Here is an 18,586-nt window from a genome sequence, read left to right on the forward strand (position 1 = left end):
TACCGGTATTAGAACAGGGAAGCCGGCTACAGAGACAGAGCCGAGGAGTGAGCTCTAAACTCGGGGTTGCCTTGGGCCGGTCGCAGGCTCGGTCAGCTTGGAGCGCGGCCGGAGGCCAGGGTGATGGGAGTCATTGGGCGCTGTTCTCTGAGGGCGCACTGAGGAGTGGGGCTCCGGGCTCTCGGCTCCTCCGGGCCGGAGACTGGGAGGCTGCCATCTTCACTCCCGTCCTCTGGAACTCTACGGAAAGCGCTCAGGGAACAAAAGCTCCCAAAAGCAAACCCAGCAAACCCGAGCGGATTACTCAGCCCGACCCCAGGTAAGGGCGGTGCAACTCCGCCTGGGGCAAAGACGCTTGAGAATCACTACAACAGGCCCCTCCCCCAGAAGATCAACGAGAAACCCAGCCAGGACCAAGTTCACCTACCAAGGAGTGCAGTTTCAATATCAAGGAGAGCGGCGGAATTCCAGAGGAGAAGAAAGCAAAGCATGGAACTCATGGCTTTCTCCCCATGATTCTTTAGCCTTGCAGTTAATTTAATTTTTTTTTCTCTTTTTCAATTTTTTTTTCACTTCTTCTGCTAAATTTTTTTAACTTTTACCGTTTTCTTTTTTTAACGTTTTTTAAATAGTTTATCTAATATATATATATATATATATATATATATATATATATTTTCCTTTTTATAATTTTATCGGCTTTCTTTTTTTTAATAGTTTCTTTTTTTTTCTTTTATTCTTCTGAACCCCTTTTTATCCCCTTTCTCCCCCCTCACGATTTGGGATCTCTTCTGATTTGGCTAAAGCATATTTTCCTGGGGTTCTTGCCACCCTTTTAGTATTTTACTTGCTCCTTCATATACTCTTATCTGGACAAAATAACAAGGCGGAAAAATTCACAACAAAAAAAAGAACAAGAAGCAGTACCAAAGGCTAGGGACCTAATCAATACAGACATTGGTAATATGTCAGATATAGAGTTCAGAATGATGATTCTCAAGGTTCTAGCCGGGCTTGAAAAAGGCATGGAAGATACTAAAGCAACCCTCTCGGGAGATATAAAAGCCCTTTCTGGAGAAATAAAAGAACTAAAATCTAACCAAGTTGAAATGAAAAAAGCTATTAATGAGGTGCAATCAAAAATGGAGGCTCTCACTGCTAGGATAAATGAGGCAGAAGAAAGAATTAGCGATATAGAAGACCAAATGACAGAGAATAAAGAAGCTGAGCAAAAGACGGACAAACAGCTACTGGACCACGAGGGGAGAATTCGAGAGATAAGTGACACCATAAGACGAAACAACATTAGAATAATTGGGATTCCAGAAGAAGAGGAAACGGAGAGGGGAGCAGAAGGTATGTTGGAGAGAATTATTGGAGAGAATTTCCCCAATATGGCAAAGGGAACAAGCATCAAAATTCAGGAGGTTCCGAGAACCCCCCTCAAAATCAATAAGAATAGGTCCACACCCCGTCACCTAATAGTAAAATTGACAAGTCTTAGTGACAAAGAAAAGATCCTGAAAGCAGCCCGGGAAAAGAAGTCTGTAACGTACAATGGTAAAAATATTAGATTGGCAGCAGACTTATCCACAGAGACCTGGCAGGCCAGAAAGAGCTGGCATGATATATTCAGAGTACTAAATGAGAAAAACATGCAGCCAAGAATACTATATCCAGCTAGGCTATCATTGAAAATAGACGGAGAGATTAAAAGCTTCCAGGACAAACAAAAACTGAATGAATTTGCAAACACCAAACCAGCTCTACAGGAAATATTGAAAGGGGTCCTCTAAGCAAAGAGAGACCCTAAAAGTAGTAGATCAGAAAGAAACAGAGACAATATACAATAACAGTCACCTTACAGGCAATACAATGGCACTAAATTCATATCTCTCAATACTTACCCTGAATGTTAATGGGCTAAATGCCCCAATCAAAAGACACAGGGTATCAGAATGGATAAAAAAAAACAAAACCCATCTATATGTTGCCTACAAGAAACTCATCTTAAACCCGAAGACACCTCCAGGTTTAAAGTGAGGGGGTGGAAAAGAATTTACCATGCTAATGGACATCAGAAGAAAGCAGGAGTGGCAATCCTTATAGCAGATCAATTAGATTTTAAGCCAAAGACTATAATAAGAGATGAGGAAGGACACTATATCATACTCAAAGGAACTGTCCAACAAGAAGATCTAACAATTTTAAATATCTATGCCCCTAATGTGGGAGCAGCCAACTATATAAACCAATTAATAACAAAATCAAAGAAACACATCGACAAGAATACAATAATAGTAGGGGATTTTAACACTCCCCTCACTGAAATGGACAGATCATCCAAGCAAAAGATCAACAAGGAAATCAAGGCCTTAAATGACACACTGGACCAGATGGACATCACAGATATATTCAGAACATTTCATCCCAAAGCAACAGAATACACATTCTTCTCTAGTGCACATGGAACATTCTCCAGAATAGATCACATTCTTGGTCCTAAATCAAGTCTCAACCGGTATCAAAAGATTGGGATCATTCCCTGCATATTTTCAGACCACAATGCTCTGAAGCTAGAACTCAATCACAAGAGGAAATTTGGAAAGAACCCAAATACATGGAGACTAAACAGCATCCTTCTAAAGAATGAATGGGTCAACCAGGAAATTAAAGAAGAATTGAAAAAATTCATGGAAACAAATGATAATGAAAACACAATGGTTCAGAATCTGTGGGACACAACAAAGGCAGTCCTGAGAGGAAAATATATAGCGGTACAAGCCTTTCTCAAGATACAAGAAAGGTCTCAGGTACACAACCTAACCCTACACCTAAAGGAGCTGGAGAAAGAACAAGAAAGAAACCCTAAACCCAGCAGGAGAAGAGAAATCATAAAGATCAGAGCAGAAATCAATGAAATAGAAACCAAAAAAACAATAGAACAAATCAACGAAACTAGGAGCTGGTTCTTTGAAAGAATTAATAAGATTGAGAAACCCCTGGCCAGACTTATCAAAAAGAAAAGAGAAAGGACCCAAATAAATAAAATCATGAATGAAAGAGGAGAGATCACAACGAACACCAAAGAAATACAGACAAGTATAAGAACATACTCTGAGCAACTCTACGCCAACAAATTTGACAATCTGGAAGAAATGGATGCATTCCTAGAGACATAAACTACCACAACTGAACCAGGAAGAAATGGAAAGCCTGAACAGACCCATAACCAGTAAGGAGATTGAAACAGTCATCAAAAATCTCCAAACAAACAAAAGCCCAGGGCCAGATGGCTTCCCGGGGGAATTCTACCAAACATTTAAAGAAGAACTAATTCCTATTCTCCTGAAACTGTTCAAAAAAATAGAAATAGAAGGAAAACTTCCAAACTCATTTTATGAGGCCCCCATCACCTTGATCCCAAAACCAGACAAAGATCCCATCAAAAAAGAGAACTACAGACCAATATCCTTGATGAACACAGATGCAAAAATTCTCGCCAAAATACTAGCCAATAGGATTCAACAGTACATTAAAAGGATTATTCACCACGACCAAGTGGGATTTATTCCAGGGCTGCAAGGTTGGTTCAACATCCGCAAATCAATCAATGTGATACAACACATTAATAAAAGAAAGAACAAGAACCATATGATACTCTCCATAGATGCTGAAAAAGCATTTGACAAAGTACAGCATCCCTTCCTGATCAAAACTCTTCAAAGTGTAGGGATAGACGGCACATACCTCAATATTATCAAAGCCATCTATGAAAAACCCACCGCAAATATCATTCTCAATGGAGAAAAACTGAAAGCTTTTCTGCTAAGGTCAGGAACACGGCAGGGATGTCCGTTATCACCACTGCTATTCAACATAGTACTAGAAGTCCTAGCCTCAGCAATCAGACAACAAAAGGAAATTAAAGGCATCCAAATCAGCAAAGAAGTCAAAGTCTCACTCTTCGCAGATGATATGATACTATATGTGGAAAACCCAAAAGACTCCACTCCAAAACTGCTAGAACTTGTACAGGAATTCAGTAAAGTGTCAGGATATAAAATCAATGCACAGAAATCAGTTGCATTTCTCTACACCAACAACAAGACAGAAGAAAGAGAAATTAAGGAGTCCATCCCATTTACAATTGCACCCAAAACTATAAGATACCTAGGAATAAACCTAACCAAAGAGACTAAGAATCTATTTACAGAAAACTATAAAGTACTCATGAAAGAAATTGAGGAAGACACAAAGAAATGGAAAAATGTTCCATCCTCCTGGATTGGAAGAATAAATGTTGTGAAAATGTCTATGCTACCTAAAGCAATCTACACATTTAATGCAATTCCTATCAAAGTACCATCCATTTTTTTCAAAGAAATGGAAAAATAATCCTAAAATTCATATGGAACCAGAAAAGACCTCGAATAGCCAAAGGAATATTGAAAAAGAAAGCCAAAGTTGGTGGCATCACAATTCTGGACTTCAAGCTCTATTACAAAGCTGTCATCATCAAGACAGCATGGTACTGGCATAAAAACAGACACATAGATCAATGGAACAGAATAGAGAGCCCAGAAATAGACCCTCAACTCTATGGTCAACTCATCCTCGACAAAGCAGGAAAGAATGTCCAATGGAAAAAAGACAGCCTCTTCAATAAATGGTGTTGGGAAAATTGGACAGCCACATGCAGAAAAATGAAATTGGATAATTTCCTTACACCACACACGAAAATAGACTCAAAATGGATGAAGGATCTCAATGTGAGAAAGGAATCCATCAAAATCCTTGAGGAGAACACAGGCAACAACCTCTTCGACGTCAGCCACAGCAACATCTTCCTAGGAACATCACCAAAGGCAAGGGAAGCAAGGGCAAAAATGAACTATTGGGATTTTATCAAGATCAAAAGCTTTTGCACAGCAAAGGAAACAGTGAACAATACCAAAAGACAACTGACAGAATGGGAGAAGATATTTGCAAATGACATATCAGATAAAGGGCTAGTGTCCAAAATCTATAAAGAACTTAGCAAACTCAACACCCAAAGAACAAATAATCCAATCAAGAAATGGGCAGAGGACATGAACAGACATTTCTGCAAAGAAGACATCCAGATGGCCAGCAGACACATGAAAAAGTGCTCCACATCACTCGGCATCAGGGAAATACAAATCAAAACCACAATGAGATATCACCTCACACCAGTCAGAATGGCTAAAATTAACAAGTCACGAAATGACAGATGCTGGCGAGGATGCGGAGAAAGGAGAACCCTCCTACACTGTTGGTGGGAATGCAAGCTGGTGCAACCACTCTGGAAAACAGCATGGAGGTTCCTCAAAATGTTGAAAATAGAACTACCCTATGACCCAGCAATTGCACTGCTGGGTATTTACCCTAAAGATACAAACGTAGTGATCCGAAGGGGCACGTGCACCCGAATGTTTATAGCAGCAATGTCTACAATAGCCAAACTATGGAAAGAACCTAGATGTCCATCAACAGACGAATGGATAAAGAAGATGTGGTATATATACCCAATGGAATACTATGCAGCCATCAAAAGAAATGAAATCTTGCCATTTGCGACGACATGGATGGAACTAGAGGGTATCATGCTTAGCGAAATAAGTCAATCGGAGAAAGACAACTATCATATGATCTCCCTGATATGAGGGAGAGGAGATGCAACATGGGGGTTAAGGGGGTAGGAGAAGAATAAATGTAACAAGATGGGATTGGGAGGGAGACAAACCATAAGTGACTCTTAATCTCACAAAACAAACTGAGGGTTGATGGGGGGAGGGGGGTTAGGAGAGGGGGGGTGGGGTTATGGATATTGGGGAGGGTATGTGCTATGGTGAGTGCTGTGAAGTGTGTAAACCTGGCGATTCACAGACCTGTACCCCTGGGGATAAAAATATATGTTTATAAAAATAAAATTAAAAAAAAAAATAGTGATCCCAAGGTCCTGAGATCGAGTCCCACATAGGGCTCCTTGCTCAGCTGGGAGCCTGCTTCTTTCTCTGCCTGCCACTCTCCCACTCGTGTGCACTCACTCACTCTCTCTCTCTAAGACAAATAAGTAAAACCTTTATTAAAAAAAGGAAGAGAAAGAATGCAGATTGTGATGTCACCCACTGGGCTTATGCCAGATCCAGCTGTCTACAAAAAACCCCAATATTATATCCATGTTTTGGATCATGGCCCAGGTAGACATACTGCACACCTATGATCACTCTAATTTTACTCTCAACTATGCTCATAAATTCCCCAGAATAAAAGGAGGATGTCTACATGCCAACTGCACACACAATAACTCTTCCAGGTGGGCCCAGCAGTTCCAGAAACTGAAAACAGTGAGTTATCCCATAACCTTATGTGCCCTTCTCAGTTATCTCCTTCTCACAACCTATAGGAACCAATCTTCTTCTTCTTCTTTTTTTTTTAAGGTTTTATTTACTTATGTGAGAGAGAGACAGAGAGAGCACAAGCAGGGCTTGGGGCAAAGGGAGAGGCAAAGCAAGCTCCCTGCCAAGCACAGAGTCTGACCCCAGGATCCTGATATCACAACCGAAGAGCCATAATCAGACTCTAAACCGACTGAGCCACCCAGGTGTCCCCTACAGCAACCAATCTTCACCCAACCCATATGGCTCGAAGATTTTTTTGCATTGATAACCTCAAACATCAGAGTAGTTACACCCTGGGGTATGTGGTTTCCCCAGGAGTCTCAATATATAATTCTACCCAATCCCACTCTGGAGTCTGAAGGGCAATAGGCCTTATATAGGCTGGAATAATAGGTACCCTTGGTGCTAGCCCCTTGGGGGAGATGTGCACATCACAAAACCACCCTGTGAAATCTGGCAGCAGTACTGAATAAACTAGCTTTGACCACTGTATCCACTTTCTCAGATCCAAAAGAGAAAAACCTAAAAATTCTTGAAACAAAACAAGAACTCTGGCCTCCAAAATTGTAAGATAATAAATCTGTGTTGCTTAAAAAAGGGAGGTAAGGGAGGGAAAGAAGGGCACAGAGGGAAAAAATGTCAGTCATACTGACCAATTAAGGGAGAAAAGGTATAAAACTCTACTCCCCCCAAAAATCCCCTCCTCAAATAATAAATCTTCTACCCCCTAGTTAACAACCGTCAATGAAGTATAGAGACCAAAACCCAGGGGGTGGGGGAAGAGCCCTGAGCTTGCCCCCTTCACATCTTGAGAGTGTACTCTCTCTTTAATAATATATAAACTCTTCACATGCACCACTCAACCAGCGTGCCCTGTCCATCCTTGAATTCTTTTCTTGTGGTGAGACCAGGAGCCTCCAGCAACATCCGGGCATGGGTTGGTTGGAGACCTGAGGACCCACGGGCCTCCCCAGTTCACCCAGTTATGTACTGATGTGGCAAACTTCATTGTTGTCTTATTTGAAGAAATTGCCACAGCTATCTGAACCTTCAGTAACTACCACCTTGATCAGTCAGCAGCCATCAACTTAAAGGAAACACCGCCCACCAACAAAAAGATTCTGCTCAAATTTCAGATGAAAATTAGCATTTTTTAGTAATAAATTATCTTTAAATTAAGGGATGTACATTTTTTTACATAATGCTATTGCATATTTGATACACTACAGTATACTGTAAACATAACTTTATATAAACTGGAAAATCAAAAAACTAATTTGACTCAATTTATGGCCATATTTGCTTTACTGCCATGGTCTGGAACCAAGCCCACAGTATCTCCAAGGCATGCCTATGTAATAAAAAAAATTTTTTGATTAATATTTGTCTAATTAAATTGAGAAAATCATCCAGAAAAGTGGAACAAGAAGACAAAAGAGATACAAAATAGAACAGACAAATGAGAAAACCATCATTCAAGATCAAACATCTGAACAACAAATTTCCAAAAAAGAAGAGGTACAGTGAGGGAAGGGAAAGAAAGAGGAAATTAGCAACTAAATAGTATCAGCAAAAGCTCCAGAACTGAAGAACATAAAATAGAAAAGATAAAATTATTAAATAAACAACACCAGAAAAACTTCCAGAACTGAAAGACATGGTTTCAAGATGAAAACCAGCCAACCAAATACCACCAGCTCAGTAAAAATGAGAAAAGACCCACAACCAAGATACATGATTGTGTCTGAGAATGCTGGGAATAAAGAGGAAAAACCTAAAACTTCTTGAGACAAAGCAAAACAGAAACAGGTTACACACAAAGAAATTAGTCACCCAAGGATGAAGTAGGTAAATGTTTCCCTATTTCTTGGCTTTAGCCTGGTTGATACTGATTTTGTACTGTGGCCTCCAGAATGGTAAGATAGTAAATCTGTGTTGCTTAAAAACAGAAGGAAGGGAGGAAGTGAGGGAGAAAGAGAGAGAGAGAGGAAGGAAAAGGAAAGAAGGAAGGGAAGGAGTAAGGAAGGAAATGTCAAGTCACCCATAAAGAACAGGAATCATGAGGTAGGATTTCTCAGTGGCAATACTGAAAGCTAAAACACTGTGAAGCAAAACCTCTAATATTCTGATTAAAAATTATTTTCAGGGGCGCCTGGGTGGCTCAGTGGGTTAAGCCTCTGCCTTCGGCTCAGGTCGTGATTCAGGGTCTTGGGATTGAGCCCCACATGGGGCTCTCTGCTCAGAGGGGAGCCTGTGCCCCTCTCTCTCTGCCTGCCTCTTTGCCTACTTGTGATCTCTCTCTCCCTGTCAAATAAATAAATAAAATCTTTTAAAAATAAAAAATAAAAAATAAAAAAAATTATTTTCAAAGGAGAATTCTATATTGTCAGAATAAAGACAGTTACAGACATGCAAGTTCTAATGAAAAGCGGGGGGTGGGGGGGAGAGACCGGCCTGTAACATTGCTCAAGAAGCTCTTGGAAGGTATCTTCCACAAAATGATGGCATAAAATCAAGAAAAGGGAAGATACAGATTCGGGAAATAGAGGGTCTCAGGAATGAAGCAGAGGACCTTCCAGGATGGTAGTGAAGGAGCTCATTTGAATGCACTGCCTCTGGAACTTTGATGTGCATACAAGAGATCTTGCTTAAAATGCGGATTCTGGGACGCCTGGGTGGCTCAGTTGGTTGGACGACTGCCTTCGGCTCAGGTCGTGATCCCGGAGTCCCGGAATCGAGTCCCGCGTCGGGCTTCCAGCTCCATGGGGAGTTTGCTTCTCCCTCTGACCTTCTCCTCGCTCATGCTCTCTCTCACTGTCTCTCTCTCAAATAAATAAATAAATAAAATCTTAAAAAGAAAAATGCGGATTCTGATTCAGTAAATCTGAATAGGGCCCAAGATTCCGAATTTTTAACAAGCTCTCAGAATGCTGATGTTGATGGTTCTGGTGTGGAAAACGTCATCCAAACTGTAGCATGATTCACCAAAAAACAATGAAAGAAACTGATTTCCTTCTGAGAGATAATTAAGGATGAATTAGTGTCCGTTATTAACAATATAGTGGAGGAGGGAGAGAGAGATGGAAAAGAGGAACACGATTAATCTTTTAAATATATACAAATAAAGGAAAACGAGAGTTTTGGGTGAGGGCACTACCAGACGTCCAGCCTTGCCACTATTAAACACCTGAGAAGGAAGGCCGGACCATCTTAACGGATCCAAATTCGGGACTCTGGGGTCTCAGGAGCATCCCTGGCGTTAGCCGGCTAGACTGTAGCCTGCGCCTGGGGACAGCCAGGATGCACGCCTGCAGCAGCGCCCTCACTTCCCGCGCGCGAGTGGGAGGAGCTTCGGCCAGCCCCTCCTCAGATCCTGGGGGGCAGGGCTCAGGCGGAGCCTTTCCGTTCTTACTTGCACCGCCGCCGCTGCGCAGGATTCAAGACGGTAGTCTCTTGAACCGGAAGCAGTCGGCGGCTGTCGGAAGCAACGGCGGGACGCGGGATTCTGCTGGCGCTGCAGCTACAGAATGGCCGGCGGTGGCGGGAAACGCAGGCCCGGCGGGGAGGGGCAGCAGGTACCGCTACAGAGGGTGTGTGGGATCCTCAAGGCCGTTTGGGTGATAAGGCAGCAAGGGACAGCACGTTGCACTTATCCAGTAATCACTGAGTCGCTGCTGTGCGTGCAGGAACGGCGGTCTGCGCAGGGCCGCTGTTTCCTGCTATGCTAGGGTTTGGAGCAAAGAACTTTGAAATTTTCATTTTCTGTCCTCCTTCCGGTGCGGTTCCTGGGGAAGCCGATTAAGACAACCAATGGTTCATTGGTTCAACCAGCAACAAATTGATTAGAAACCGATTATACGCCAGGCACTGTGCCGGGCGCCGCGGTTTCTAGATGCTTGGTGCCGCCACTGCCCCATGTACAGCCCCCAGCCTGCGGAAGCTGGGCACAGTAAATATATATTTTACTGCGAGTGTTTTGTTTGGCATTGTAACGCTGTGGTTGCAAAAGTGCTCTGGAAATACTGAAGTAGGATCTAAGTCCCAGGGGGTTGCTAAGGAAATCTTTTAAGGGCAGTTCAAGTTGCACGTGACCCTTGAAGGAAGAAAAGAGAAATAAGGGATAAGAAATGGAAATAAATGTCGAGGATGTTTGGGTACAGCGGAGTTGGGCCTGGCTGCATCGGAGATGGGAAAGAGGGATCTGATCCTAAAGGCACTCACTAATGGGGGGGAGGGCATACAGTATTTGCACATTCTCATACTTTTATACGATTTCAGAAGTTCTGCAAATCTGCTGTACTCTTAGGAGAGGCAGGCAGGAGAAAAGTGTCCTTGTGATAAGGACAGTTTTCACAATTACTCTGTCTGTATTATAAACTGGTAGAGCAGGACAGTGTTAGCTTAATTACCTACTAGAGGACCTTAGTTCTGGGCATTGCTTATATTGGGTCCTGCTTTCTAGATAAAGAGTGAAGGATGAGTGTAGGCTGTGAAGGAGACAGCTGCCCTAAATTCTAGTTATTGGGGATTTGAGGATGCTGAAATCATGTGTGAGTTAAGTCAAAGCTGAAAAAAATCTTTATTTCCCTTTGAAGGTGCTATAAACTGCTTTGACTGAGTGATAGTATTAGAAATAAAATATCAGAGATGAAAATGAGTCTATAGAGACCATAGCTAACAGTAATAGCTAGCACAAATATTATGTGCTACAACTATTCTGTGTATTTTTACAAACTACTTATTCCTCCTAACAACCCTGTGATATGGGTACTGCATGCCCTTTTTGTAGATGAGAAAATAAGGCACAGGTTAAGTAACTTCCCTAAGGTGACAGCTGGAAAGCAGGAAGGTCAAGAGTCAACCCAGGCAGCCTAACCATTAGGAAAAACTGCCTTTCAGCAAGGTAGTATAAGGCTTTTCTTTCTAACATTTTAAGTTTGAACAAGTCTTTGAAAGCCTAACCAAAGACTGCTGTAAAAACAAAGGACTGAAGGGGCGCCTGGGTGGCTCAGTGGGTTAAAGCCTCTGCCTTCGGCTCAGGTCATGATCCCAGGGTCCTGGGATCGAGCCCCCGAGTCAGGCTCTCTGCCCTGCAGGGAGCCTGCTTCCTCCCCCTCTCTCTCTGCCTGCCTCTCTCCCTACTTGTGATTTCTCTCTCTCTGTCAAATAAATAAAATCTTTAAAAAAAAAAAAAAAGGAGAATAGTTCAGCATTTGATACGTTCCTGCTGTTCTGTATGTAACTGGAGAAGCAGCATAAAGTGGATAAATCTGTGCTTTAGAGCCAGCCCACCTGGGTTTAACTGCTCCACTTATGGGTTAGGGACTTAGGAAAGTTACTTAAGTTTTCTCATCGTAAAATGTGGATAATAGTATCTAACTCTTAAGAGGGTTATGAGTTAATTCACAGAAAGTGCTTAGAACAGTGACCTGCCACATGGTAAGTGCATAATAAGTATTATTATTATTTATTACTTACCATTTTCACTGTTACTTATCAACATGCTTTTTTGGATCCATATTTCAACAGCCTTTTTGTTTAATTTTTTTATGACCTCAGACACATTAAAGTCCTTGGCACAATAAACTTATTTGTCAATGCATGGTCCTCTTTTACCTTATTTAATAATATAAAAAACACCTGTGAACCCATTGCCCTACCCCAGAACTGAAACCCTGACACTAGCTCTACAAATGTTTCTCACTATCTTTTCTGCCTAACTTCCTGTCACCTCCATTTATGTAGCTACCATCCTCATGTTTTCCCTTGCCTTCTTTTTATAGCCTTATCACAAACAGTATTTATTTTTTGTTTTTGAATTTAAGAAGGCTATTGTGCTGCATATAAACTTCAAGGCCTTTTTTCCTTCATTCAACATTATATTATTAAGACTGATCTATATTGTTGTGTGTGGCTGTTTTCCTTTTCACTAAGCGGAATATCCCATTGTTTGAAATCCTGTAACTTTTTATCCTCTTGTCAATAGGCATTTTCATTTGTTCTCTTTGCTGCTCTTAGAAACAGTGCTATCAAGAACATTCTTGTAGGTCATCTAAATCATAAATATATTGTGTAGACTTTGATACATAAAGTAACATCAGTAAACTTGAGCTTACTGGGAGAATGGAAGAATATAAATATGAATGAGAAATATCTAAAAATTTTTCAGCCTCACACTGGACATTTTGAGCCCGTTTAAGTGTTTGTTCAGGGAGCTAACCCTGTGCATTGCAGAATGCTTCACAGCGTCCCCGGCCTCTACTAAATGTCAGCTCCCTCTCCTACTAAATTTGTGAGAACTAAAAAGTTCTGACATTACACATGTGCCCCTGGGAGGCAAAATCACTCCTGTTGAGAAGCACTAATAGAGGTGGAAAGGAAGAATAAAAAGAAAGGAATTTAGTCCAAAAGAATTTAGTCCAAAAAAGAAAGGATCTAGGTTCCTAGAAAGAACTTTGCTACTTACAAAACTAAAGATACATAACCTCTAACTCAGAATTTTATCCTTTTTTTTTTTTTAAGGTTTTATTTATTTAAGAGCAAGAGGGATAGCGAGAAGGAGCAGAGGGAAAGGAAGAAGCAGACCCCCCTTGCTGAGCAGGGACCCCCCCCTAGGATGGGATCATGACCCAAGCCAAAGGCAGATGTTTAACCAACTGAGCCACCCACACGCCCATCAGCATTTTATCTTTACAGACATTTATCAAATAGGCATTATAAAACCTAGTGTATTTACGCAATGAACATATTGCAGAGATATTAGAGATTGAGTTTTATAACATAGTTCTGACATGAAAGGGCTTTTTCTGAAATAATAGTTTTAGCTGGTAAATCCACTATTATCCAGTTATTTCTGACAGTTGGCTTCTGGTGTGATCACTGAATCTATTTAAACAAAAAGCATAATGACCTATTTACCCAAAGAAGGCAAAACCTTCCTATTTCTTATTCTTCGTGCCCTTTACTTTTTCTTTTATATTTTTTCTTTTCTATTTCCATTATCTTAGAGAAATATAAAGACTTGCTGTGTGCATCCTTCTTGATCACTATATATTATACTGTTTTCCTTTGCTCAAAAGAATCCCTAGATTTTGTTCAGAAATACCATTTGTAGAGTTGTAAGGAAAACATGCTTCTCAGAGTTGGGTGAACAAAAATGAGCAATATTGTTACTTTTGGAGAAACAAAGTTTTGTATGCTGATTTTCAGTGTGAAAAGACAGTTGATGTGAAGAAAAGTAAATCCTGTGAAGCTGATGTCTCCAGTGACCTTCGAAAAGAAGTAGAAAATCATTATAAGCTTTCTCTGCCTGAAGACTTCTATCACTTCTGGAAGTTTTGTGAAGAACTTGATCCTGAAAACCCAGCTGGTGAGTTGCTCCAGAATCATTCTTCTGCTTCTACCAGTGGAAAAAGACAGTAGGAAACTGCACCAAGGATCTAAGTTCACAGAAAAGGAACTTTTTCAAACATGTTTCTAAGAGAGATATAAAATAATGCTGTGATAATATGTGACTATCTCCTGTTACACTGGCAAAGGTAAATAATTTCACAGAGCACTTTGATGAGGGTTTCACAGAAAACAAGTACTTTGATACGTTGCAGGAATTTTAGTATGACTTAGCAGTTCTAGGAACTTCAGGATTAGGTGAACTAAAAATCATGTTTAGTGATATTTATTGAAACAAAAATGGGAAATGGCCTAAAGCCCATCATTAGCACATTCGTAGTTTTAAAAGAACAAGGTGGATTTTAGGTAATGATAAAGTATTGTGCCTGAAATATTTCAAGTGAGAAAGAAAATGTGTATAGAGTGCTACCATTTGTATTTTTTTTTAAAGTCAAGGACACACATATTCTTATGTACCTTATGTGTCCTTGTGCTGTCTCTGAAAGGATGCACAAAGAATTGATAATGGTTGTGACAAAGTTACTTTTCACATGTTTTCACAGATGGGAGAGAAGTACTCCCATATGCTACTGATGAAAATATGGATTAGTAGATAACAGTGAATTTTGGCATATAGCAGAACACTTAAACCATGCAGCAACTTGTCTAAAAATATTCATGACTGCACAAACATGTATTAGCAAAGGGGTGCCGGGGTGGCTCAGTTGGTTAAGCATCCAACTTTTGATTTTGGCTCAGGTCTTGGTCTCAGGGTCATCAGTTCCCAGGCCCCCTGTTGGCCCCACACTGGGTGTGGAGTCTACTTAAAAACAAACCAAAAAGTCATATATTAGTAAAGATAGTCACTGAAGCACTGTTTAGAAGAGTAAAAAAATAGCAAGCAGTAAATGTCTGTCAGTGGACTATCATGCAGCTATTAAAAATTATGAAGAAATATTTAATAGCATGGAAAAATAATCAGAAAATTTAAGTGAAGAAAGAATGGAAAACAATAAAAACACCACAAAACAGCATGATTTCCTTTAAAATAACTCTATATATAGTCATACAGACAGGAAAACATTGTTATTGTATACCAGACTAATAACCTCGTTATCTCTATAGGCTAATGAGATGGGTGATTTTAGTGGTTTTGCTTTGAAAATTAGTGTATGCTATCTTAAGCTCCAGCTAAGCTGAACTATTTTTCTCCCTTCTAAATAAACTATTTCTAGGCTTTTATTCATGTTGCCTCGTCAGAATTTTCTTCCTCTCTCCATCCCCATCTTCTTACATATCCAGGACCTGCCTGGAGTGCTTATTCTCTCCTAAAGAAGCAACAAGGACCACCTGATGCTGGAAGAGCATATTTGGAACACATATGTTTGAAGTTTACATTCCATAATTCTAGTTTTATTTAGCAGTCTCCCTTTGTGATATGTGGAGGGAGAAAGAAGATGGAATCATCCAGGGTTAGGGTTGGCCAGAGACAAAGGAATTGAGAGTGATAGTTAGCTGAAGTAGAGGGAAGGGAATGGAAATGTTTTCATTAAATACATTTTTTATTAAACTGTTTACTCTCCTTAGTGCACATTCACTTACTGTCTTGTCTCTCCCTTAATATGGGTGTGCTACAAATATTTGAGGCTAACAACAACATAGTAATGAGATAAGGTAAGTGTTCTAAGCTCTAAAATGCCCATGAGAATACAAAACCGTTTTGCTTTGGCCAAAATAAGAAACAGCAGTATGTTTGAAATGTAATCAGTGGTAAATTTAAGAGAAAATCTTAAGTGTAAGTGCCACATTTTCATTGCTCTGATTTTTCATTGAGTATTTATAACTAATGTCTTCAAATGCAACCAAAGCTCTTTCACTTTGGAAGTTTTGTGTTTTTTGTTTTTAAGAAAATTGCTTAGAAGTAGTTTACAAATAAAAGACATTATTTCCTATCTGCCTTCAGAAAGTTATTGTCTACATAAACTTATTTAATTTATAGATTCACTTTCCACAAGCCTTGGACTTCGATTAGTGGGTCCTTATGATATCCTTGCCGGAAAACATAAAATGAAGAAAAAATCATCAAGCCTGAATTTTAACCTTCACTGGAGATTTTACTATGATCCTCCTGAGTTCCAGACCATTGTTATTGGAGATAATAAAACTCAATTCCACATGGGGTATTTCAGGTAAAGAATCTTTTCTTCTCTAAAATGCAGCTACTGGGCCTTCTAATGAGTATAAATAGGCATTCGCTGGACTCACGCAAGATGGAGAACATATTTCTCTCTGATTAGTGGATACATAGGCATCTGATGTTCTTGATAACTGCCATTCTAACCTACCCTAGGATGAGTGAACTCTTTAGGTTTAACCTCACTGGTGTTTCCTTTGTGGTTATAAATTTTCTTTACTTTTTGGGTCTTGGAGCACTCTTTTAGCCCAAGGAAGATAATTTAGAGAATTGCCATGACTTAAATTAGCCATGTGCTTACAGGGGCCGTAAGAATTAAGAATGTGCTTTGGAGTCAGACTGGTTTTATTATCTGACAGACTATGTGCCAGTCACCTTTAGTCATTGTGACTTTCTGTGACTCAGTTTCCTCTTGTAAAAATGAGGATAATAATTGTATCTACCTAGTAGGAATATTAAGATTAAATGGGGGTTGTCTGCGTGGTCAGTTGATTAAACATCAGCCTTCGGTCAGATCATGATCCCAGGATGGATCAAGTCCCGCATCGGACTCCCTGCTCAGCAGGGAATCTGCTTCTTCCTCTCCCTCTGCCTGCTGCTCCCCTTGCTTCTGCTCATGCTCTCTCTCACCAAAAAGGGAAAAAAAAAAAAAAAAAGGATTTAATGGATATACATGCAAGTGCTTGGAATGTTAAGAAGTAGAAGTAGCTTGAGAGAGAAAATACCTTGTCCACTTATACCAGTAGAGATGCTGTTATTTAAAGATTAACTGTAGGATAATAGATGAAGTAGAAGAAACATGCCTATTGAAAAGGATTGTGGGGTGCCTGGGTGACTCAGTTGGTTAAGCAACTGTCTTTGGCTCAGGTAATGATTCCAGAGTCCCGAAATCAAGCCCCACCTTGGGCTCCCTGCTCAGTTGGGAGTCTACTACTCTCTCTGACCTTCTCCCCTCTCACGCTCTCTCCCTCTCTCAAATAAATAAAATATTTTTAAAAAAAGAAAAGAAAAGGATTGTGGTACTACAGAATGCACACAAGGCTGAGGATTGAGTTATATGAATTCTGCTTTTTGCTTTGCCATTAACTTACTAGGACCTTGGCTGAGTTGTTTTGTCTCTCCAGTGTTTCCTTGATTGTAAAATAAAAGGATTTGGTGTCGTGTGTGTGTGTGTGTGTGTGTGTGTGTGTGTGTGTGTGTGTAAATTTTATCCTTTCACCTCGCACATTTTACAATCCTGTTTCTTTTTGTTTTTCCCACCTTTTTTTTTCATAGACTATAAAACGAGTAGAGAGGATTGCATATAATTTTCCCTCCTTTTGACAGGCCTTATTCCCCCTTTGTATTTAGGTATATAGGTAACTAGGACTAAGAATTTTAATTTTAGGATCTCTTCTATAAGTAAGATTTGTTGTAGATATTCCTAAGAAACTTAAACTCTAAGTCTCCTAGGAACCTGGCAAATTTGTTTGAGTTTCTTAAAAACCTGCATACATAAATTGTTGTCTATAGGCCTGAAATTCTACTTGCCTGATAAATCATGGGCAGCTAAATTTTTAATCTCTTTTGCTTAAACAGGGATTCTCCTGATGAACTTCCTGTATATGTTGGTACAAATGAAGCAAAGAAAAACTGCACAATTGTTCAAAATGGAGATAATGTGTTTGCCGCAGTCAAGTAAGAAAATATTTCAATCTCCCTCCTATTTATAATATTTGTTTGCAGTTTTTGTACTACTATATCAGTCTACCACTGAGGGACATTGAGGTAACTCTAAAATTTTACATTTCTAAAGATCATTTCCATGACTTGCAGTATTCTTAACCCACACGTCTGCTACTTTTCACCAAAAAAAAACACAACCCTCTTTTATAACTAATTATTTAGGGAAAATATTACTTAATCTTGACTTCATTAGTCCCATAGCAAAACCAAAAGATTTTTTAGACATTTTAAATACCATCATTAAGAGTCTATTATAGGGGCGCCTGGGTGGCTCAGTGGGTTGAGCCTCTGCCTTCGGCTCGGGTCATGATCTCAGGGTCCTGGGATCGAGCCCCGCATCGGGCTCTCTGCTCAGCGGTGAGCCTGCTTCCTCCTCTCTCTGCCTGCCTCTCCGCCTACTTGTGATCTCTCTCTCTCTCTCTCTGTCAAATAAATAAATAAAATCTTAAAAAAAAAAAAAGAGTCTATTATAAGAACCCATTGTGTATAGTTCTATAAAGATTTAATACGGCGAAAGCAGGTGCTTATAAATTGTTGAATCACTCAATATATTGTGCACCTGAAACTAACATAACGCTATATGTTGACCATCTGAGAATTAAAAAAAAAAAAGTCAGGTGCTCATGAAATTCTTGGAAGGGCCAGTGGAGATGAGTCTCAGGGAGCACCAGTTGTGTGGCAGCACTGGCTCACTCTGCCACCATCAAGAAGCTGGGGCAGTCAGGATCCGCTGCCATGAGTGGCCCTAGGACCACATCGTCTTTGATTTAACCTGTGGTAGTAAAAGGGATGCCCTGCCTCTGTGTCTCAGCCATGATGGAAGCTAAGGAGCAGGCACTGACATCGTAGCTGC

General features: G+C 40.2%; 1 protein-coding gene across 2 annotated transcripts in view; it reads left to right on the top strand.

The window, feature by feature from the left end:
* Window positions 1–9,854: 9,854 nt before the first annotated feature.
* LOC125093052 (histone PARylation factor 1) overlaps window positions 9,855–18,586 on the top strand; it is a 28,847-nt gene continuing 20,115 nt past the window's right edge. For both annotated transcript variants that reach the window (XM_047717697.1, XM_047717696.1), the window contains exons 1-4: window positions 9,855–10,000; window positions 13,635–13,794; window positions 15,814–16,003; window positions 17,587–17,685. In XM_047717697.1, the coding sequence (XP_047573653.1) occupies window positions 9,953–10,000; window positions 13,635–13,794; window positions 15,814–16,003; window positions 17,587–17,685 (497 nt within the window). In that variant the 5' untranslated portion in view covers window positions 9,855–9,952. The remainder of the gene's footprint in view (window positions 10,001–13,634; window positions 13,795–15,813; window positions 16,004–17,586; window positions 17,686–18,586) is intronic.

Source organism: Lutra lutra, chromosome 2 (assembly GCF_902655055.1).
Source record: "Lutra lutra chromosome 2, mLutLut1.2, whole genome shotgun sequence".
Lineage (NCBI taxonomy): Eukaryota > Metazoa > Chordata > Mammalia > Carnivora > Mustelidae > Lutra > Lutra lutra.